Here is a 22,915-nt window from a genome sequence, read left to right on the forward strand (position 1 = left end):
CTCTATGCATCACTTCAATGCTTCCCTCTATGCATCACTTCAGCAGCTCCACTATGCATCACTTCAACAACTCCCTCTATGCATCACTTCAACAGAACCGTCTATGTATCACTTCAACAGTTTATGCTATGCATCACTTCAACAGTTCCCGCTATGCATCACTTCAACAGAACCGTCTATGCATCACTTCAACAGTTAATGCTATGCATCGCTTCAACAGTTCCCTCTATGCATCACTTCAACAGTTCCCTCTATGCATCACTTCAATGCTTCCCTCTATGCATCACTTCAACAGTTCCCTCTATGCATCGCTTCAACAGTTCCCTCTATGCATCACTTCAACAGTTAATGCTATGCATCACTTCAACAGTTAATGCTATGCATCACTTCAACAGTTCCCTCTATGCATCACTTCAACAGTTCCCTCTATGCATCACTTCAACAGTTCCCTCTATGCATCACTTCAGCAGCTCCACTATGCATCACTTCAACAACTCCCTCTATGCATCACTTCAACAGAACCGTCTATGTATCACTTCAACAGTTCCCTCTATGCATCACTTCAACAGTTCCCTCTATGCATCACTTCAACAGTTCCCTCTGTGCATCACTTCAATGCTTCCCTCTATGCATCACTTCAACAGTTCCCTCTATGCATCACTTCAACAGTTCCCTCTATGCATCACTTCAACAGTTCCCTCTATGCATCACTTCAATGCTTCCCTCTATGCATCACTTCAGCAGCTCCACTATGCATCACTTCAACAGTTCCCTCTATGCATCACTTCAACATCACCCGCTATGTATCTCTTTAACAGCTCCTCTGTGCATCGCTTCAATAGCACCCGTTATACATCACTTCAACAGCAGCCTCTATGCATCACTTCAACAGCTCTCTCTAAGCATCACTTCTACAGCTCCCTCTATGCATCACTTCAACAGCACCCGCTATGCATCACTTCAACAGCTCCTCTATGCATCGCTTCAATAGCACCCGTTATGCATCACTTCAATAACTGTGTTTATTCTTGGACAGCTTCCGTTAGAACACAATTGTGGGCAAACTTCGGGCCAATAAGCATGTTTCCAAAGGTAGTTATACTAAGGAAAGTAGTTTGCTTTGTGAAAAACGATAAATTATTCACATTCGTAAATTTGTATATCCGTATATCCTCCGACTTGAACGGCTTTCAAAAACAATCCCATAAAATCTGATCATTATATATTGATCGATACGCTTCTTTCCTGTCTTGGGGCATAACAAATCAATAGCCGCGCGTATTGGCATGAGCTTTGATTTATCTTTCAGTTGTCAAAAGATATACGCTCTAAGAAGACCGTGTTTAATTGGAAGTTGAATCTACTTGGCAAACACTAGCTTATCCTTTGACTGTTAAACCGTGAATCATAGCAATATGTTCTCAGCTTATATTACTTTCGACGTTTCAATTTTAGTAACATGTGTCCTTGCTGCGAACGATGACCTTGTGTTTTCACATTTTTACAAAGTTCCCGAGTTTGACAACCTTGGATCTTCAGCAGAGCACCTATCACTAAAGGCACGAAACATTCCTCTCTGTTGTTCAAAATGTGCTCAGAGTGAAAACTGCAGCGGAATTGTGTTCAACAAACACACTAGTGTTTGTAGTTTTGCCACTACCTGTCTCTATGGTGAAACACTGAATGTTCCACAAGCTGGGTCGACATATTATCGTTTTAAAGGTAAGATGGTTCATTCTTTTCTTTATATTTTATTGATATAGTAAACTAGGGTTAGAACGAACTCAGAAGGACCACTAATTTTAGTTCGTTATAACAGTAGTTCGGTAGCATATGCACTCTTCAAACAAAGGAACGCATAGGTAGTATGTAGTTCACTGAACCTGACAACACAAAAAATCCGGTATATTAATAGAGAATCTCACCCGAGTGTCTTTTGATATCAAATATTTCAACACAAGTTGATAAAAGTGGAAAAATTACGAGGCTTGCCGAGGATTTTTGCCACTTTTATCAACGAGTGTTGATATATTTGATATCAAACGACACGAGGGTGAGATTTTATTTATCATCCAATATCATTCTTCCAAGTTTTTCAATTTGTAGACAGTAATAAGCAGTGTCTTAAGTGTAAAAAGTACTGCTAACAGCTTCCGTAGCAGAGCCATTAGTGATGTCATTTGATTGTGAGGTCATGGTAACCAGTAACGTCACAATGCTCTGCAAAGCATTGTGATGAAATTTCATTGCAGCGATATCTACAGTGTTGGGAGCCAGTTTTGGATGATAAATTGGATATATGTTATTGGAAAATGGTATTGGTGGCCTGATATTCGTTAAACGATGCGTCAAAACGCAGCCATTGTCGATTTGCAATGTCTTAAACGGCATTGTTTTCACACTTGTTCGAAAATGCCATGGAGGAAAATAGTAAAGCAAAATGCACGTGCAAATTATGGCATTCGTAACTCGTGGTAGTGGCTATAAAAAGGAAAGCATAAGCCAATAATTTGTCATTCAATTGTCAACATTTTTCAAGATCGAAAATCCGAGACTCAGCGCTGCCGATCGGAACATCGTCATAGGACGTATTCAAAGAGGACGCCTGCACTGGTGCCATACCTTTCAACCTTGGAATTAGAGAAACTGGAGACGAATGTGGTTCAGCCATGAATCACGATTTCTTCTTCACCGGCGAGATGGAAGACAACGTGTTTAGCGTCGTCCAAATGAGCGTTTGGCCCCACATTGTGTATGTTAATTTGACAAATTTGGTGGCGGCAGCGTCATCTTGTGGGGGTCATATCCTATACCACGAGATCTGACGTGATTGTGGTTCAGGGACATTTGACAGCAAATCGCTACATGAATCAAATTCTTCAACCTCACCTTTTTCCAATCATTGACCGTCAGTGGGCGCTGTTTCAACAGGACAACGCTCCACCGCACACAGCTCGTGTCACGGTAGACTACCTTCATAATGGCAACATCAACGTCTTGTCCTGGCCGTCGAGATCTCCAGATCTCAATCCAATCGAACAACTCTGGGATGAACTCGTTCGACGTGTACGTCAATGTCAGAACACGCCACAGACACTCCCACAACTGGCCAACGTGTTACAAGCTGAATGGCGCAGGACAGAATTCGTACACTTATCTAGACAGTGCCGGAGATGCAGGGCCGTGATTGCTGCCCGGGGCGGTCACGCGAGATACTGAGTTCAGCGCTACCTTGTGGCCTATGTGACATGACAATGAACAGTTTTCAATGCCTTTGTACAACAACATGTGACTATCGAGCTCCAAAATTTCATATATGTATCTATGATATTAAATTTAATATATCGACTTTATTAGGTACAATAAATTTACTAAACATCTACATTTCAGCTGCGTTTCATTTTTTGAAGAGTGTATACAAAAAATGGCCGGGACTAAAAATAAGTTCGTTTTATCAGTTAATTCGTTATAAGAGTGTTCGTTGTAAACGTAGTTTTCTGTTTTTCAATATCATGTCTCCTCTACTACTTGTACAAAAGTATGTACAGTTAAGAGTTTGGTTTAAAGCGGCTTTGAACTGTTATATCGGGGCGCATCAGCTTAATGTTTCAGGACACCCCAAAGTAATGCAGGTAGAAGGCGAGCTTTATCACACACAGTGTCATAACAAGGAAGAGTGAGGGATTTGAACTCACAATCATTGGGACCTGGCACATCTTAAGACACAACTCCCCTCAGCGAATTGTAGAGCCCTAAGCAACTTGGATACGTGTGCCATGTACAGTTGTTTTAGACAGCATTCCACCATTGGGGGCAAACTGTCAAAAAGCGCCAGGTTAGCAACCCGAGGTGATGAAATTGTATCCTGCTAGGAACCGGGTTGTTATTCAGCCAAGGGACAAACAACCGCCAGTCGGTCTTTATAGGTCTTTACTGCGTTGTCACTACCCCTAGTGTACAGTTAATTCACCCTGTGGTGAGGCCTTTTCACGAGTTTTGGCAACTTTGGAGATATAAATTGCGAAATAGTTTAGCGAGGACACTAGCCTAGCGGGATCAATTTCCATATATGTGGTTGTAGGCCTCTGCGGCTTGGAACCTTTCCCCAAAAATAAAACAGTTGTATTTGGTCAATATGTCAGAATTTTTACCATGTTTCGTTTTGTCGCCGTTGGTACATCAGACTGTGTTTCGTAACGTTATGACAGGACGGACAGACGTGACGTCTCATAGACTAGGGTCGCTTTGAAAGCCACAAATCGATTTGAGTAAGCACATTAATCGCTCATCCCGGGGTCTGCAACAGACGTTATGATGAAACTTATGACTACTTTGAAGTTGTGGAGCAGACTGAGGATGATGGTGTGTCATAATCAGCTGCCTTTGCTCATTTCCTCGTTGATCCAGTCAAGATATTCTTGTTCCGGTGTCAAAACGCAGCCGCCATTTTGGTTTGCGAACGAAGCGACCTCAGTCAGCGATTGGTATGACTGCAAGCGGCTGAAAGTTATTCGTAAGGCGAATCGCTATAAATCGCTTGCAAGCGATCAATCTCATTAAAATCAGATCTTAGTTCTCTCTATTGCTCAAAAAAATAATCTGAGGACATCCCATAAAGGGTCACGTCAGAACGACCTTTCATCCAACCAATCAGAGCGTCGCTTACCAGATCATGAAAGTGACAGTCGGAATGTATTTTCTAATCATGCAACCACGAAATATTTAACACGGGGTATCCCGAACGGCAGTTACGGGTTTTATGATTATATCCATACAATCTAGGCCATCTATAAGCCACTCCAGAATGTTCTTCTTATCAGTTTTATTTTTTTTAATCGAGATTACGTTAAAATATGTTTCGAAGCGTAGTCGCCAGTTTGAAACTAGTGTCGTAAAGCTCGAGAAAGCTGCCTTCTGATTGGCTAATGTTGATTTCTTGTCGGTCATTATATTGGTCGGTCAAAATGAGCGGTAGTGAGATCTGATTTTGATGAGATTGGTAAGCGATTGGCGCCTTGCAACGCACGCTAGGGTTAGAGTACCTTCCCTTTGATAAAGGGCAGTTACTCTAGAGGACAGACGATGGATTGCCGCGTAAGCCAAGAAGAAACAATTTGTGTAGGCAATTTTTATATGTAGCCACTGTAAAAGAAACGGGTTTTAGTTGGAACTTTATTGACTGTTGTCATTGTCCGACTAACACGCCACTTACCTTCTGACGTAATATATATTTATGCGCACATTCCATGAAATCTTGCAATGTTATGAGTCTCATATCGAATCCATGCCCTGCACTCACACCAAGGACGTTGGCAACGTGTCGTTGTGTTGCCCAAGTTTCAAGCATCCCTACGCATCTGGCTAATTCCTCGACTGTCAAACAACGTCCTTGACTTTGAAGGGACATTTCTGTTTTCAGTAATTGCAATCAACGTCAGGCTTTCAAACAACGGAGTACAAGGTTCCAATGACAAACGGTGGCAACTGTGGTTATCATGCATCACCTTCACCACGTGCATATGGTGTCTATCACAGCATTCCTTTGCCTTCTTAGTGTGGTAGTGTGGCTTCAATCTCCCTGAAATATTCCTCTTCTAATAGAAAAGGGTTCTGAAGTCACCACCTGCCCCCGTGAATACATCTCAAGTTGAGATGACCAGCAATTCATTAAAGACTTGAGTTAAACAAGTAATCGCTCGGGGAGGTCAATGCATCCAGTGACCTCAAAATTCATTCGTGAGGTACAGAATCATACGCTTTTCTGTAGTCTATCCAACACATTGAGAGGTTACGGCTGTATGTTTCAGCCTCTTCAACAATCATTTTCTGAACCAGCAGTGGATCCTTACAACCCCAACATCCCCCCCCCCCCTTTCTGATCCATGTAAATAATGTCATTGGATGCGCAGTAAGATGGCACAATACCTGTAAGACACCCTGTAAGTATTTTGTATTGTGTATTCAGACAAGTAATAGGGCGGAAGTTTCTGAGATCAGTCAAATCACCTTTCTTTGGGAGCAGTATTGTTCGACCTTTGCACAACCAAGGCGGAACATCCCCTGTATCCACAAGAGAATTAAAACAATGAAGTAATGGTGTTCAGTCACAAGGGGACAGCTGCTGCTGCTGCTGATGATGATGATGATGATGATGATGATGATGATGATGATGATTTACATTATTATTATTAACATACATATTAAAATTTAAAAAATGCAGCAAAGAGGGTTTGGGTGATCCTGACATAGTCAAGCTGGTTAGGCTCATCATCAGCTCAGGGCCCTTGCCCCCTCGACACAGTGAATGGGACTTCTCCCAGGAAGCGCTGCCTAGTCAAACCAACCCAGAATCTTTCGGAGAATGTGAAGACTCCCCAACACTGCAGCCTTCTGCATTACCCAGATTGTCAGAAGGGCTGTATTCCTGGTAGCAAACCCGGGTACTCTCCCGATGTCAGTCTTATATATTCCCTGAGTTAAATAAGTTAAATATATATAGATGTATATTCACAGCGCTGGCCAATACAAATTATAACAGCAGCTGGGCTATTATTGATATGGCCAACAGCACGGAGGCATGTGCAGGTGGCTCCTAATTAGCGCACGAGAATGGCCGGTTGGCCACTGAAGCTTGATATTGTGGATGAGGTGCATAAATGCAGGCTGACCAGAGAGGTATCATATTCGATACGTGGCAGCTGGTCAGTGATTTCACTGATTAGAATAGAATACTTTCGCTGACTCGGGACTTGACCTTCAGACAGCGGCTAGGCAGGTTGACTTTCTGACGCCTCGGAGATGCTGCCGGGGCATGACTGTCCCACCACCACAATCGTGATTATACAGGTGCTGTAATTATCATATCACAAATAATTTTTATAAATTACAAAATAGCAAAAGGCACCACTTCAGTATGTGACTGATACACCTTTCATCAAATATACTGAATGGTTTTCGAATTCTGCCCCGGAAACCGAACCCCATTCCAAATGGAGTCTATGTCCAACTTCTTTCCATTAAATTTAAAAAAGATAAAAATTCGAAAAATCCAAAAATATCAAAAGGCACCACTTCATCATGTGACTGATAGATTTGCCAAGTTTCGATCAAATACACTGAATGGTTTTCGAGTTCTGCCCCGGAAAAGGAAATGATTACGGATGGACAGACAGACTGGCTGATCACTATATCCCCCGCATTATATGCCGGGGGGTTAATAATCAGAGGAGTAAGGGAGTTCTTACTTTACTTAGAGATCAATGAGAGCAGTGGTCACCATGAGGTGTACTGAGAAGTAGATCACCAATCATCTGATGATGAGTAGAAGACTGAAGTCTGGAATGCTACAGCACTGACATGGTCAGTAAACAACAAGTCTAGAAAAGCAGTGCATACAGCGAAGTTGAGTCATTTTCCCCACATTAAAGAAATCTTCAAGTTTCAGTTTTTTCACTCAGATCTCAGTTGAAATCCCCAGTAACTAGGACATGTTCACATTCATCCTGCTTGGAGAGATCCTGACATTTCTGCATGAAGTTAGTGAGTGAATGCGACAACCGTGTCCATGACACTTTTGGAGGAACATACACACAAGCAATGCAGAACTTGCCAACAAGAAAGGAAATGTATTTAATACTGCGAGATGACTTTACATCACATAGCTGGACACTGTTCTTGAAACTTGTTGAAACATACACAGCAATACCATGTGTTGTGTCTCCTGGATAGACTTGATATCCTGGCAGGTCTCTTTCACTGTAATAATTGATGTGTGTTTCTGTGAAACACAAAACATCAAGCACACCAACAAACTTATCTTTCTTCCCATCTTCGAAATGAGCACTGAGGGATCAAACATTCAAGTGAGCCACCTTGAGTCCATCACCACGAATGTTCTTTTCAGGGTGTGTCTAAGTGAACAGTCTTTCATTCCGCAATCTAGTCATCTCATCCAATGCTTTTTTTTTTTTTTTTTACTACAATTTTGTGTTCATCGAAACGTACAAGCTTTAGGCCTTTCCTTGATTTGACCCCACTTAGCATTTATACACTTGACCTGGCTGGGCTTTGAATTTACTTCCTTGTGTAATTGCCATATTCCCAATCATCTGCTCATATGTGCTACCTTGAGACTTGTGGATTGTTAGTATCAAAAGGCACCAGTTGTCTACTAGAGCTATTTATGTGCCAAGATTGAGGTTTTCAGAATCTGCTCAGGAAACGAGCACTACCGCCATTTTCAGTCTAAGTCAAAGTTGTTGCCAGGGAAACTCGAAAAGTTTGGGGGTTTTTTAATCCCAAACTATCAAAAGGCACCAGTTTACCACTAGACCTATTAATGTGCCAAGTTTGGTTAAGATATCTCTCATGGTTTTTGTGTTCTGCTCCGGAAACGAAATGTGACGGACGGACGGCACCCATTCCTATATCCCCCTTCGGCTTCGTAGCGGGGAATAAAAAATAATGAAAACAATTATTGATCAGGTTGAAGGGGCTTACAATTTACCCACTCAGTAGTGTATTGATAGTTCCCGTACCTTGCTAACATGATGTGTTGTTATAGATTTCAGATTATAGATCACATATATCAAAGCTTTGGCTTTCTTCAATCCATAACGTTCCATAGCATTGATTACATTGTAAATTAACTTCCTGCAACATAACTTATTCATTGCTGGGAGTATTCGAACAATGTCCCTCATTCGAAAAAAAACCTTAGGTTGACTCACCGGTTGTAAGGTCACATGCATTGATTTTGGAACCTTAATAAATGTAAACACTTGATAACTCGTAGAAGCGTAGAAGTGCTTCGGTGGTATGGATTGATAAATGATTACTATACGACACACACGCTGGTATTTCCCTGATGTCTGTGTTTCGAGTCAAAGTCATGGGGCTAGAGCAAACTTTAGTTCTTAAATACTGCGAACTTTAATAGACCCATCATTAACAATTGCTTGAATAATATGTTAATGAAAGTTTCTGACAATTCCCCATCGTGTAGTGAAATGATGAATATTTTTCAACTTACTTTATATCTGACTGACCACAGCGTCCCATACATAAGAATAGGTGATCTAACGTTCACTTTAATCAGCCGCTGCAGTGAAGTTTTCAAAACAAAAAGTTTACTTCGCTGTAGCTAGGGACATGGAGACCATGTTATGTGTGTGAAAATGATATTTATATGTGTCAGTAGATTTGGAAGAAAAGACGGTGATCAAACGACTAGATTTTCTTCCAATGAATGAAGTGTTATTTCTCTTATAAGTATTGTTAAGAGCTCAGTGAAAACATTTTTAATAGATAAACACCTTGGTTATATTTGTTGAAATGGGTGAGTGAGTGAGTGAGTTAATATTTAACGTCACATCGGCAATGTTTTTAGCCATCCCGTGACGACCGTTGAAATGGACAACCATTAAGATGATATGATTAAGATAAACAAGTGGTTATCTGTTAAGTGTATATGGGTTTGTATTGCTTCCTGGTTGTTGGTTAAAGTTCTTCTGTTGCCTCAGAAAGATTTTCAAATGGGAAGGGTGTCTATATCTTTACAGTTTAAACCATATTGGCCTCCTGATAGTTCAAGGTCACACAGGACCCCGGAACGTTGTATTGTCTCTCGGTGTGCCTCGGGCTATACAGCGTGTCTAGAGCCAATATGGGTGCGGTGGGATAGCCTAGTGGTTAAAGCGTTCGCTCATCACGCCGAAACCCGGGTTCGATTCCCCACGTGGGTACATCGTGTGACGCCCATTTCTAGTGTTCCCCGCCGTGATATTGCTGGAATATTGTTAAAAGCTGCTTAAAACCTCACTCACTGGAGGCAATATGTCTCACTGGACCTATGATAAGGCAATATGAAAATATCAACATAAAAGCATATCAGTATTGCATTATCTTCGTCTCAGAAACGAATGGGCAGAGATACGGCAACGTTGTATAAAAGTTATTTTGAGTAGTAATGCAGAGTGTCTACAGGTTTGTCTGCACATTATGTATCATTTCCTGTCACTTTTATACCGAGTGTAGGGGGGGGGGGGGGGGGGGGGGGCAGTCGTCTAAGGCGCCGCGATTCGCTGTGCAGAGTTACGTCCCTTGGGCACGCCAAAAACCTATGATTGTGGGTGCGAATCCCGGTTCGCCCCGATTATGTTTCTAGGTTTGTCAGCACCATACCCGTGCTCATGTGTTTCACCAAAGTGGTAAACGTCTGAGACCTGCATCACTTCGGGCTTTCCTCCCACATTAAGCTGACACGCCGCGATATAACTGGAATAATGTTAAAAGCGGCGTTAAACCCAACACACTCACTCACTCACTATATCGATTGTATGTTATCTCTTCCGGGTATCTGCTATTTTTTATGCTATTTTCACAGTTCGAAATAAAACGTTTGACATTACATCTAATTATTTATGACAAATGTTTTGATATTTTCTTTGAATTGATATCTGCGACTAACAACAGTGTCTCGTCTCATATTGCAAAGGACAAACAAAACCATCCAAATGCTCTGAAGTAAAATCCTGTTCCCGTGGTGATGGAGAATACTGGATCTACCCCCCAGTGTTCCAGGGTGAAAGAACGAGAATCTACTGTCACAACATGAGTTCAGAAGTTCCTACAGAATACGTGACCTTACCAGCCCCGAACGTTGGGTTCTACCCGAATGTCCGTGATGTTGACTGTAATGGAAACATTATTCCATTGCATATTCCTATGTATGGCACGACAACATTCAGAAGGATTCGAGTGGATATACAGGTAAGAGTGAGCGAGTGAGTGAGTGAGTGAGGTTTTACGCCGCTTTTAGCAATATTCCAGCCATATCACGGCGAGGGACACCAGAAATGGGCTTCACACATTGTACCCATGTCGGGAATCGAACCCGGTTCTTCGGCGTGACGAGCTAACGCTTTAGGCTACCATTAGGCTACCCGACCGCCCTATACAGGTAAGAGTATACATATGGGCTTACAAAGAAAGAACTTGGATAAAAGCCTTGAGATGGTTCAATTTTCCTTGACCTGGGGCATAAAATGTTACTGGCATATCTTCCTCTTTATGTAATAGTTTTCATACTGGAATCTGTTTCATGTTTTATATGTTATTCGTGACATACAGGGGTAGGGAAGTATAATGCAAATTTGTCATGACATCATTTCCTACTGAAATACATTTTAGGAAAACTCTGTTAAGTTACACCAGTACTTATGCTAACAGAACTATGTATCGATTCAATGCATAACCTGTCAGTATTAAGGCAAAGAGCTCCTGCCACATTCACCGAATACTGTATAACTTGGTGTCAAGATCTTCACTCGGAGAGGGCATTTGTTTACCTGCAAACATGTGAATGGTTTCTATATTTCCTGGACTCTCCATCAGACAAACGCAGTAAAATAGGCACATTTTTAGTGTAAAATATAATTTCATCAGTTCCCTTATTTTTGTAGACAGTATAAACTGATGAAATGATAGTGAAGGTGTACTGGCGATAAATGTTAATAATAAAATTAATTTCGGGCGTGCAAATCAATATCTGGTGTGTCCACCATGTTGGGCAATACATGCCCGACATCTTGATGGCAAACTGTTCATTAACTTGCGTATGGTTGCCTTTGGCATAGCTCGGCATTCCGCATGAAGAGCTACCCAAGGTGTGCCACTTCGGCGGAGAACATCCCACAGATGTTCTGTTTGGGACATGTCATAGGACTTTGTGTTCGAATGCCTTCTCGTCGGAGTTACCTGGGCACGATGTGGTCTGGTATTGTCATCTTGCAATTCAAAATGTCTGCCAATAATTCTTGGGAATGGCGCAACGACAGGACGCAAATTTCGTGAGGCTAGTTGAACAAAACTGCCTTCCCACTTTTGTAGTTACCTCAATAAATGCCGCCGTGGTTACAAAATAATTTTATGAAGATCCAAGGTATAATTTTGTTTCCTGTTCCCTGGTCTGTTCCGAAAGCGTGAAAACCTCTAGAAACAAAATAGTTGATAACATTTTGGAACAATGTTTGAATTTACTTTTGTACTTTGTTTGTTTGTTTGTTGTTATGTAATACATTATTTACATGATGTTACATTAAATGGGATCTGGTACCAGCAAAACCTATCAGAGAAACAGGTCGTCCTGGTATCACAGAGTGTGTCACAAAGTGTGATTCAAATTTTTAAACTATCTATCTCACACGATGCATTTCTCTTTCTTCTTTTGATTCTGAGTGGAAACGTGTCTCTGCATACCTGTTTCCAGCTTCTAAAGTTTATTAACCCTGACATACCTCACATCGCCACGGTCACCTCCCAGATCTGGGTCATGCACGCTATGCATGCTGGTTGACCTTCTTGCACTGATCACGTGTCTATCCCAGTCAACTCATTCTCTTTCAAGAGCATATAGACTAAGGAATTGCGATGTGGGGATGGACGGGTGGGCATATAACGTGTGAAATAGGATAGGGATATAAATATACAATTAATAATAAAATTTTCAAATTTTTAAACATACTATCTCACACTATGCATTTTATCAAATCGCCACGCAGTGGTAACGTGTTGTTATTACAGGAAACCATTTTGCATTTTTTTCCCCTTGCAAGCGATCTTCATATTTCTGGCGTCTAATTGCCTGCAAATTTACTTATATCCCTGTTGGGGATAGTTATTCTTCATAATGGACGAGCAGTCCACACGGAGACGTGTCGGCACTTTGTGCCGACGTGTTTCCTCTCCGTCTGACCCTCATTCCAGATTGTCGTGAATTATGCAGATTTTTTAACTTATCCTATCTCACACGATGCATTTCTCTTTCTTCTTTCGATTCTGAGTGGAAACGTATCTGAAATAAAAGTTTCCAGCTTCTAAAGTTAATTAACCCTGTCATACCTCACATCGTCATGGTCACCTCCCAGATCTGGGTCAAGCGCGCTATGCATGCTGGTTGACCTTCTTGCACTGATCACGTGTCTATCCCAGTCAACTCATTCTCTTTCAAATCGCCACGCAGTGGTGACGTGTTGTTATTACAGGAATCCATTTTGGGTTTTGCTTTTCGCTTGCAAGGGATCTTCATATTTTTGTCGTCTAATTGCCTGCAAATTTACTTATATTCCTGTTTGGGATATTTATTCATCATAATGGACGAGCAGTCCACACGGAGACCCGTCTGCACTTTGTGCCGACGTGTTTTCTCTCCGTCTGACCCTCATGCCAAATGTTCCACCTTCAAAGCGAACCTACCCTCCACATCCCGAGACTCGGACATTCGACGAGTCCTCTCGTTAGACACGAGTGTGGATGACCGGCTTACGTCAGCCAACGTATCGAACCGACCGAGGTTCGCACTTTCGACTCGTGGTGTTCAACGACTACCATGGAGCTCGCTCATGTTTTACCTTCGGAGGGTACACATGGTACTGGTACCTCGGTCGACCCTATAAGTTCGGTCCGTCGTTCGAAATCTCCCATACGACGATCTTCGCAGGATCGATCCTCTCAAGACCAGGAGTCGTATGACGACTCATCGGATCAAGGTTCACGAACCTCCCATTCCCGATAGGATTCACAAGACGATAGACATTCATCACGGGATCGACTAGCATCGACAGTCAGTGCACTTTATTCAGTGCAATCATCGGGGACTTCAAAGGATGTTCAACGGGACACGAGAGTTCATAAAACCTCCAAGGAACGGAGACATTCGAGAGACTCCCCTAATATGTGACGTTCACCTACAGATCGTTACTCGTCTTATGACAGGCGAGCGGATTATCGCTCATCCCCTTATCATGTCTCACGAAGAGACTATTCAGACCCATCATGTCTAGGCTCGGAGGATGAACGCTACAACGAACCTATTAGCCATTCATCCTACATGTCTCGATCTTCTCCTTCACTCACCCATCCGGAGTTTGGACTAAGAGATTACCCTCACACTTTTGATTTTCATCAACGTGGTGATTACCCATGGAACACTACTTCATATAGTGTCTACGCACATGAGTTGGAACGACACCCACACTACAGGGATCCCCACCCTCCATGGCATGGGTATCCTCATGATCCAGATTACAGACCTTATCGGTCTAGCCACATTTCCTCTTCTCGTCATGAGGATTCTCCTCGGCGACATAGAGATAGACCACTCAGATCAGCTACCGTTAGTAGATGTCCTTCACCTAAAGATAGGCAGAGTTCTACTTCACCTACTCGTTGTACCGACTCCCCATCGCCACCTCCGGTTCGACGCCCTCCTGTTTCCTCTGAATCACAGACTCCTGCAACATCACAAGCTCCATCTCAAGCTATCCCTACATCATGGATCCCTAGCGAACTTTCTGCTATTCCAGCAGAACAGATTCGTTCTCTGTTACAGGCTGTAACAGCAGCATGTCTTCCCCAACCGGCACCTGCTGTACCAACTACGGTACCTCTATCTGCATCAACACCCACTACATCCCTTTCAGTGGATCAACCACCAGAATCAGAGTCATCAGACCACTATACCTCCCCAGCTTCGTCTTCTGGGAGCTTCGACATAGCAGATCCGATCACTGTACTTATCTGGATAGCAGATAAGTTACAATTGTTAAAAAGCACTTCAAAGGAGGACACTTTATCATCATTTGTTGTGCCTTCAGCCTCGTCGCCGAACATCACACTCCCTCCGAGACCAGTCCTACAGGATATGGCCACCAATTTAGACAAAGCATTTGGATCCTTTCGCCGTCCTCGTGATCGACTTCAATCTCCACGCTTTGTATTGGCGGATGCAGGGACTCATGGCTTGCCTACGATTTCTCCCGATCTAGATGGTGACATCGCAACATTAGCTCCTAAGCATCCGTACTCAGCTTCTTCAGTGGATGACAGGGACCTCGTTCACCTCGACACCACTGTTCGAAGGACCCTCCCGTTGGTCTCCACTATTTTATCAGCAACTGAAGCACATTCGTCGGCTCTAGCTCATGCATCTTCCTTGGAAGAATCCTGTATTCGAGGTGCTGTGACCCTCATCCAGGATAAAACGACAGCTATACTAGACCTCCTTGCTCACCATGGGGGATATATCACTTCTCTTCGTAGATGGGGGGTGTTACAACATTGTTCATGGGATGATCAATTTAAGAACAGGCTGTACCAAATGCCATGGTCAACACCCTCCCTTTTTGCTGGGCACATACAGGAGGTCGCCCATGAAGTCCAAAGAGACACTTCCCTGCAAGTCACTGTTTACTTACTCCGTCTTCAGAAAAATCAACTGGAAGAACAGGAAAGACCGAAGACGACCAACCTTTACTCCTTCTCAACAAGACCTTAGAGAAGTTTTGAGTAATAGGTCTGCTTCTTTTCGTGGCCGTGGCCGAGCACGCCAACATCAGCGAGGAGGGAAATCAGGCGGACGCACCGTCTCCTTTTCAGGGACTAAAGGAAACAGTAACTCTCCTAAGCCAGGAGACACTAACCACAAATGACTCACTACAACAGCAGAACGACTGGGACCTTACGACTCCAGCCATTCCGATTTTTGGGTCTCCTGTAGGCGGAAGACTAGGCACGTTCGCTTTAAACTTGACCATACTTGACGACCCATATGTGTCTCATCTCCTACAAACAGGTTATCCTCTACCTCTTGCCACCACACCTCCGACGACGTGCAAACAGCCTCAACATCTGTATCAAGCCAAACAACTTCCAGTTCTCATAGATGCCATAAACACGTTACTTGTAAAGAATGCAATAGAGTGTCTGGGCACTCAGCCGATGACACCAGGGTTCTATTCTCCAATTTTTCTGGTTCCCAAGAAAAACAGTCCTCAACTACGTCTCAACACTACCAATGGCGAGTGCTCCCACTTGGAATTTCTTCGGCCCCGTGGCTATTTACTCGACTCACAAAAACCCATCGTCAAGTTCCTACACACTCGAGGCAACGTCTTCGAAACGTACATCGACGACTGCATTCAAGCCAACAAGGATTCGAACACTCTACTTCATCACCTCGATTTCTCTCAACGCCTACTTCATCAACTAGGTTGGATCATCAACACAAAAAAGTCCTAAACTATTCCAACACAACAACTCCAGTTCATCGGAGCCCTCTTCGACACGAGTCTGGGCAAGATGTTTGTACCCCAAGATCGTTGGGAGAAAATCCAACGCCTCGTTCCATTGGCACTCAAACAGCCAATTTCCTTATGTCAATGGCAACAACTTCTCGGTCTCCTAACATCAGCACAAGCCCTCACCAAGAGAGGTCAACTTCACTTATGGCCAATCCAGTGCTTCCTCAAGCCCTTCCTTCAGGACGACGATTGTCAGGTTCTGATATCTCTTCCAAACCATCTACACCCACACCTCAAATGGTGGTTAACTCCATCAAATGTCTGCGAAGGAGTCTGCTTGCAACCATTCAGCCCGACCCTCCACCTGTTCGTCAACGCCTCAAACGTCACATGGGGAGCTCATTGCCAAGACCTACAAGTGGCAGGGCGGTGGTCATTAGAAGAAAGCCAGCTTCACATCAACAGTCTATAATTCAAAGCAGTAATTCTGGCAGTGTCTCATTGGTCAACACTCCTTCAGTCCTCCACACTAATGATTCAGTCAGACAACGTATCGGTCATGTTGTACATAAACAAAATGGGATCCACCAAGTCAACATCACTTCTATCACTCGACTTCTTCAAACTGATCGACTCACTCAACATTCAAGTTCGAGCGAGACATATTCCCAGCATCGCCAACGTCATAGCTGACTCCCTGTCCCGACCCGACAAACCATCTCCCACGGAATGGCGTCTACATCCCGTGATTTTTCAGTGGATTTGCCAGTTATTTCCGTGCCCAGACGTCAACCTCTTCGCAACCCGCTTCAATACTCAGCTATCCTGGTTGGTATTTCCTATCTCAGATCCCCTAGCCTGGGACCACGATGCGTTAGCAATCCCATGGGAAGGACTACATGCTTACGCCTTTCCCCCAAACGCATTCTACATCGAGTTCTACAGAAGATATCAACGATCAATCGCCTCACTCTACTTTTGGTCGCGCCCTACTGGCCAACACACAGTTGGTTCATAACGCTCATTCGTCTCGCAGACAGAAAGTTTTACCATCTACCTCTACAGTACGATCTTCTGCATCAACCACACTCTCAGCTCCGTCATCCGTCGCCGACAACCCTCAATCTATGCGTTTGGCGCATTTACAGAAATCATTGATAGCTAAGGGTTATTCTGAACGAGTGGACAAGACCATTGCGGGGACGCACAGGTCATCTACTAAAGCACTATATGACCATAAATGGAAGGCATTTGAATAGTATTGTCATTCACATGACATTTCCACACCTGCCACGGCATCCCGCAACAAATTGCTGAATACCTTCACTATCTTCGATCATCTCCTAAACTAAAAGGTTCGACTCTAGCTACCTATTTAGCTGCGATCAATTCTGTCATCGCAACTAAAACGGGCACTAAGATTTCAACAATCGCCGAATTACAATCATTGATCAGATCGTATAAGTTGGCAGACCAAACATCATGTGTTCGACCACCAACTTGGGATCTAGACATCATACTTCGCCATCTAACGTAGGCCGAGTACGAACCTCTCGCCGAGAAAGATTTCGAACACATTTCTTTGAAGACAGTTTTTCTTCTGGCCCTTGCAACGGCGGCTCGAGTGATTGAAATTCACGCTTTACACGTCAACAGAGTGCGTTTTGAACGAACTGCACATGGGAAAGTAATTTTGGGACTACGATGGGATTTCATCGCCAAAAATCAACTCCGTAGTCAACCCGATCGACTATTCAGTATCCCACCGTTGACTGCCCTCTTAAACCCTGACGAAGACATATCGTTGTGTCCGGTACGTGCACTGCGAATCTATCTGGAAGCGGCGAAACCACTTCGTCGATTACGTAAGAGGTTATTCATCCCGCTCTCTGCGGCAGCTACTACAGAAGTATCCCATACAACAATCTCGTTTTGGATACGCTCAGTGATCCTTCGAGCCTACACCTTCCCTGGCCTACCTGCTCCAGTCGCATATAATCCTCACAAAACCCGTGCTGTCGCTTCCACAATGGCACTTCAGAGTAATTGCTCCTTGACCGCAGTTATGGAGGGATGTTTTTGGAAATCCGATACCGTGTTCTCATCCCATTACCTCCGAGACATCTCAGTGATGGACGTTCAAGGCCTTCACCAGTTTGGACCCTTGGTACTCGCACAACAGATATCCAAGACACACCTGCTCACCTGCTCACCTGCTCAGATAACCAGATTTTCATTACATTACATCCATCTCTATTTATAATAAACATTTGTCATGATTATTGGTGTTTATTGTATTCATTCGGGCTTCCCAGACTGAGTATCCGGTTGGAGGGTATAATCACTCGTCTGTAGAGACCTTGGTCTTTAACTTGAAGTCGTCATTAGACGCGGCCGATTTCGGTGTCCCGATCCCTTATTTCAAACACCTCTACTTTAGGTATGTGTGTTGAGTAACAGATCGATGATCCTTTTGTGGATATTGTTGATCGTTTCCTCTTCTCGTTGTTTACCCATCGATTCAATCACTGACATGATTGAGGGTTTGACGAAGCGATAAAAGAGATGCCGAGCAGGTCCAACTTATCGTCCTCTGGAGATAGGAATACCCCGTCATGTAGATTCGACGACTGGATGTATACTCTCTCGAATATAAGTCGTACTCGTTCGTTTTAGACATGCGATTACGCTTGATTACGTTTGAACATGTTACACATATTGTACCCGACTTATTGTGTTTCAGTTGTTCATGTATCAGGATCTCAACATTCTTTGAGAGTGTTCTTCTTATCCTGTCTACGAGTTGTTGTTTTTTTGTGTTGTTTTTTGTTTTTTTGTTTTTAGTCTTACGACACTTAACTGTGTTACTGTATTAAGTATTGTACCACTGTAAAGTTCCAGCTTCCTCGTAAATATCCTACGGTTGTAATCTATAGACAAGGGAGTTGCGCCCCACCATCCAACCGTGGGATAAAATGCATAGTGTGAGATAGGATAGGTTTAAAAATTTGAAAATTTTATTATAAATTGTATATTTATATACTTATCCTATCTCACACGTTATATGCCCACCCTTCCATCCCCGCATCGAAATTCCTTAGTCTATATGCTCTTGAAAGAGAATGAGTTGACTGGGATAGACACGTGATCAGTGCAAGAAGGTCAACCAGCATGCATAGCGCGCATGACCCAGATCTGGGAAGTGACCGTGGCGATGTGAGGTATGACAGGGTTAATTAACTTTAGAAGCTGGAAACTTCTATTTCAGACACGTTTCCACTCAGAATCGAAAGAAGAAAGAGAAATGCATAGTGTGAGATAGGATATAAATATACAATTAATATTTTCAATTTTGACCTATGTTATTACAGACGATGACTGTAGATGTCAGAGACAAGAGATTTGCTACATCATCGAACCACGTCAACAGATATGGGCGCGCCATCGACTGTTACACCCGTCACGTGGGTAATGTGAGAAACAGCTGCGGTCCAAAGGGCACGTTCCATATTGACACCACAGGAACAGGCCTTGTTTTTAACAGAACGGTAAGACGGCCCGTTACGCCACTGGTAGCAAAAAAACCGATTCAGAATGTTTCCCAGGAGATCTCATTAAGTCACGTTTTGTTTACTTGTAGAGATAAAGGGTTTTTTTTAAAATACGCTAAAATGATAAGGTCTGAGAGTTCTTTAAAATGTATCACCACAAACAATGGAACGCTATCATGGCTTCACACTTTAGGGACGCCATAAGCTTACCTGTCAAGGCGCATACAAGTAAGATTGTTTTATCATATTCATCGCATCTTGTTTGGAAACTAGAGTGTTTGTAAGTAGTACATGTGTATCTGATGGTTAACTTGAAACCTGACATTGAAATTTATATAATACAGCTTCATCAATTCTGTTGTGTTCTGTTGTGCGGAAGGTCCGGGGTTCGATGCCCGGACGCGTCATACCAAAAGACGTTGAAAGATGGTACTTGTTGTTACCCTGTCTGGCGCTCGGCTTTAAGGGGTTAAAACAAGGACTGGTCGGCTTGGAGTCCGTTTACTGTGTCTGAGTGGGGTAATCCTGTTAAAAAGTCGGCGTGGTATCTCAGTGGGCTAGCACTGTAAAATCGGACAAGTACATGCAGCCACACACACACACACACACACACACACACACACACACACACACACACACACACACACTGCATGCACGTCGCTATATAAGTGCAATAATCTTGGACGCGACGTTAAACTCATTTCACCTCACCTCTATAGTGTTTCCTGCGGTGTGAGTTGACCTAGCTAGACTGTTGTGGTTACTCCCTTTGCTATGCAGCTGGAATGGCATCTAACAACGGTAAAGTCTTGGGGAACCCTAAACAAATCAGCTGACGGGACCGTCATAGATATCCTAGGAGGTGGGTATTGTGGAGGAATCAAGCCGTATGAACCAATGGCGTTGGAGATAAATCCACTAGAGGGTGAGACAATTGTTAATAGCTCTTTTATAGGAGTCTTTTCATAAAACATGGTCATTTCTTTTGATGAATGTCTAAATGTAATGGGACATATGCAACTGAACTCATCTCCAACAGGAGTCGCGGGCACGGGTGGTACAAGGTACCGCGACTCACTGTGCAGAGTTGCGTCCCGTGGACACGCCAGAAATGTATGATTGTTGGTTCGAATCCCGGTTCGCCCCGATTATGTTTCTAGGTTTGTCAGCACCATACCCGTGCTCGTGGGTTTCACCGAAGTGGTAAACGCCTGAGACCTGCATTACTTCAGGCTTTCCTAAAAAATGTAGCTGACACGCCGTGATATAACTGGAATACTGTTAAAAGCGGCGTTAAACCCAACTCACTCACTCATTCAAACATGGGTCATTTACTTTGAACTTGAACGCCTGGAAATGTTTTTTATACATTTTGTACAGCCGAACAATAAGTATAACATCGTATGTGGGTGGGGTAATGATATGCATGCGCCATAACAGTACCATCTGGAAAAACTAGCGATATTTCTCTGTGTCTATGCAACAAGCTTTGACTGAATAAATCACCTTATGTTAAAAATATTTAAGTCAGCGTCATCATTTCTTTCAGGCCTAAACTATCCAATGCATTTTAAAGTACTAAATATACATATATTTATCTAACTGAGAGAACGAAGTGAAGGATAAACAGGTGCTTGGTTTTATTTACGTTGTTATTATTTGTAAATAATGTGCCAACATTCTACATTGCAGTTGTGGGTGACACGACCGATGACGTCTGTGCTTAGAAGACTCACATCCGGACAAACGCAACCTCAAGCTTTGTGTGTTTGTCCACATTTAAAACTGGGCGGCAAAAGAAAGTATAGGTCGAGTTCCATGATCGATAAAAGAATAACAAGAATAGGTTTTATTGTGAATTTTAATATAATCTAGGGAGGGGTAACAAATGATTGATCAACCATAGTTTGAATGAAATTGTGCAATCACATGTAATGTAAGCTCAGGGTAAACAATGGTGGGGTAAGAAATTTCATTTTCAAAAGTTGTCTGAAATGTCATCAAAAAATTGTCAGACACACTACAAGTTCATTGTCGACACAGTTGCCTTCAATAGCGTGTATGACCTCCAGCTGCCTCAATGCATGCTGTGATGCGCCGCCTCATCGATGACGTCAGTCTTCTGATGACGTGGACTGGAATCCGTTGCCACTCGTCTATCAGGGCCTGCTGCAATTCTTGTCTGTTGATGGGAGGCCGATGGCGTGCTCTAATCTGTCTGTTAAGATGGTCCAACAGATGTTCAATAGGATTCATATCGGGTGAGTGGGCAGGCCAGGGCAAAACGTCAACGTTCTGCTGGTTTAGAAAGTTCCGAGTCAGTCTTGCAGTATGGGGCCTGGCATTGTCGTGTTGAAACAATGTCCCCTGCTGTTGGTTTTGTAAGAACGGAAGCACACCTGGCTGCAACACTTGGTCTCTGTACTGCACAGTGTTCAGGTTTCCCTGTATAATCACCAAATCAGTCTTCTGATCTCCACAAATACTGCCCCACACCATGACACCTCCCCCGCCGAATGGATGGTCCTCTCGAATACACACCAGAGCCAAATGTTCCCCTCTTCGTCGGTATACTCGTTCTCTGTCGTTATTTCGAAACAAGTTAAACCGACTTTCATCAGTAAACAGCACTCGACGCCAAATTCTCACTTGCCAGCGTCGAACCTGCCTTGCCCATCGCAGTCTCAGGCGTCGATGTTGAGCAGTCAGTACCATTCCTCGGAAAGGACGATACGCTCGGATTCCAGCAACACGAAGTCGTCGTATTACTGTACGTTGGCTAATGGGATGTCCCAACGCTGTTGCTGCTATCGCTGTCGCCGTCGCCGTTACGAATCTGTTTCGCAGGTGAATGAGCCGTATCTGACCGTCTTCCAGTGGTGCATACACTCGGGGTCAACCTGTTCTAGGCCTGTCCTGTTTCCTCCCTGTCTGCCTGTACCGTTGAATCAGCCTGGCTACTGTCAATGGTGTACAACGAAAAACCTTCTGGCAATTTGGACCCTGTGTTGCCCCCATCTCTCTCTCTCTCTCTCTCTCTCTCTCTCTCTCTCTCTCTCTCTCTCTCTCTCTCTCTCTCTCTCGCTCTCTCTCGCTCTCTCTCTCTCTCTCTCGCTCTCTCTCTCTCTCTCTCTCTGTTTTTGTCAGCAATTGTTTTATAACTATCTTCTGCAGTTAGTCACTGGCACTCATACATTCCTTTCCACATAATGCCAAGTCACCTGGGATTTTTAGAAAATAATTGACTTTCACTTTGTGTGAGTTCATTGGAGTATGAACCTTCAT

At 43.4% G+C, this 22,915-nt stretch overlaps 1 protein-coding gene across 1 annotated transcript; it reads left to right on the plus strand.

Annotated features, from left to right (window-relative positions):
* The first annotated feature begins 1,415 nt into the window (after positions 1-1,415).
* LOC139442112 (A disintegrin and metalloproteinase with thrombospondin motifs 9-like) lies at positions 1,416-21,357 on the plus strand. Its single transcript, XM_071222912.1, has 5 exons — positions 1,416-1,722; positions 10,496-10,770; positions 19,451-19,627; positions 20,411-20,555; positions 21,323-21,357. The coding sequence occupies exons 1-5, from the start codon at positions 1,416-1,418 to the stop codon at positions 21,355-21,357; spliced, it is 939 nt and encodes a 312-aa protein (XP_071079013.1).
* The last annotated feature ends 1,558 nt before the right edge of the window (positions 21,358-22,915 follow it).

This window comes from Haliotis cracherodii, unplaced genomic scaffold (assembly GCF_022045235.1).
Source record: "Haliotis cracherodii isolate W230 unplaced genomic scaffold, xgHalCrac1.p SCAF_5, whole genome shotgun sequence".
NCBI classification, from domain to species: Eukaryota; Metazoa; Mollusca; class Gastropoda; order Lepetellida; family Haliotidae; genus Haliotis; species Haliotis cracherodii.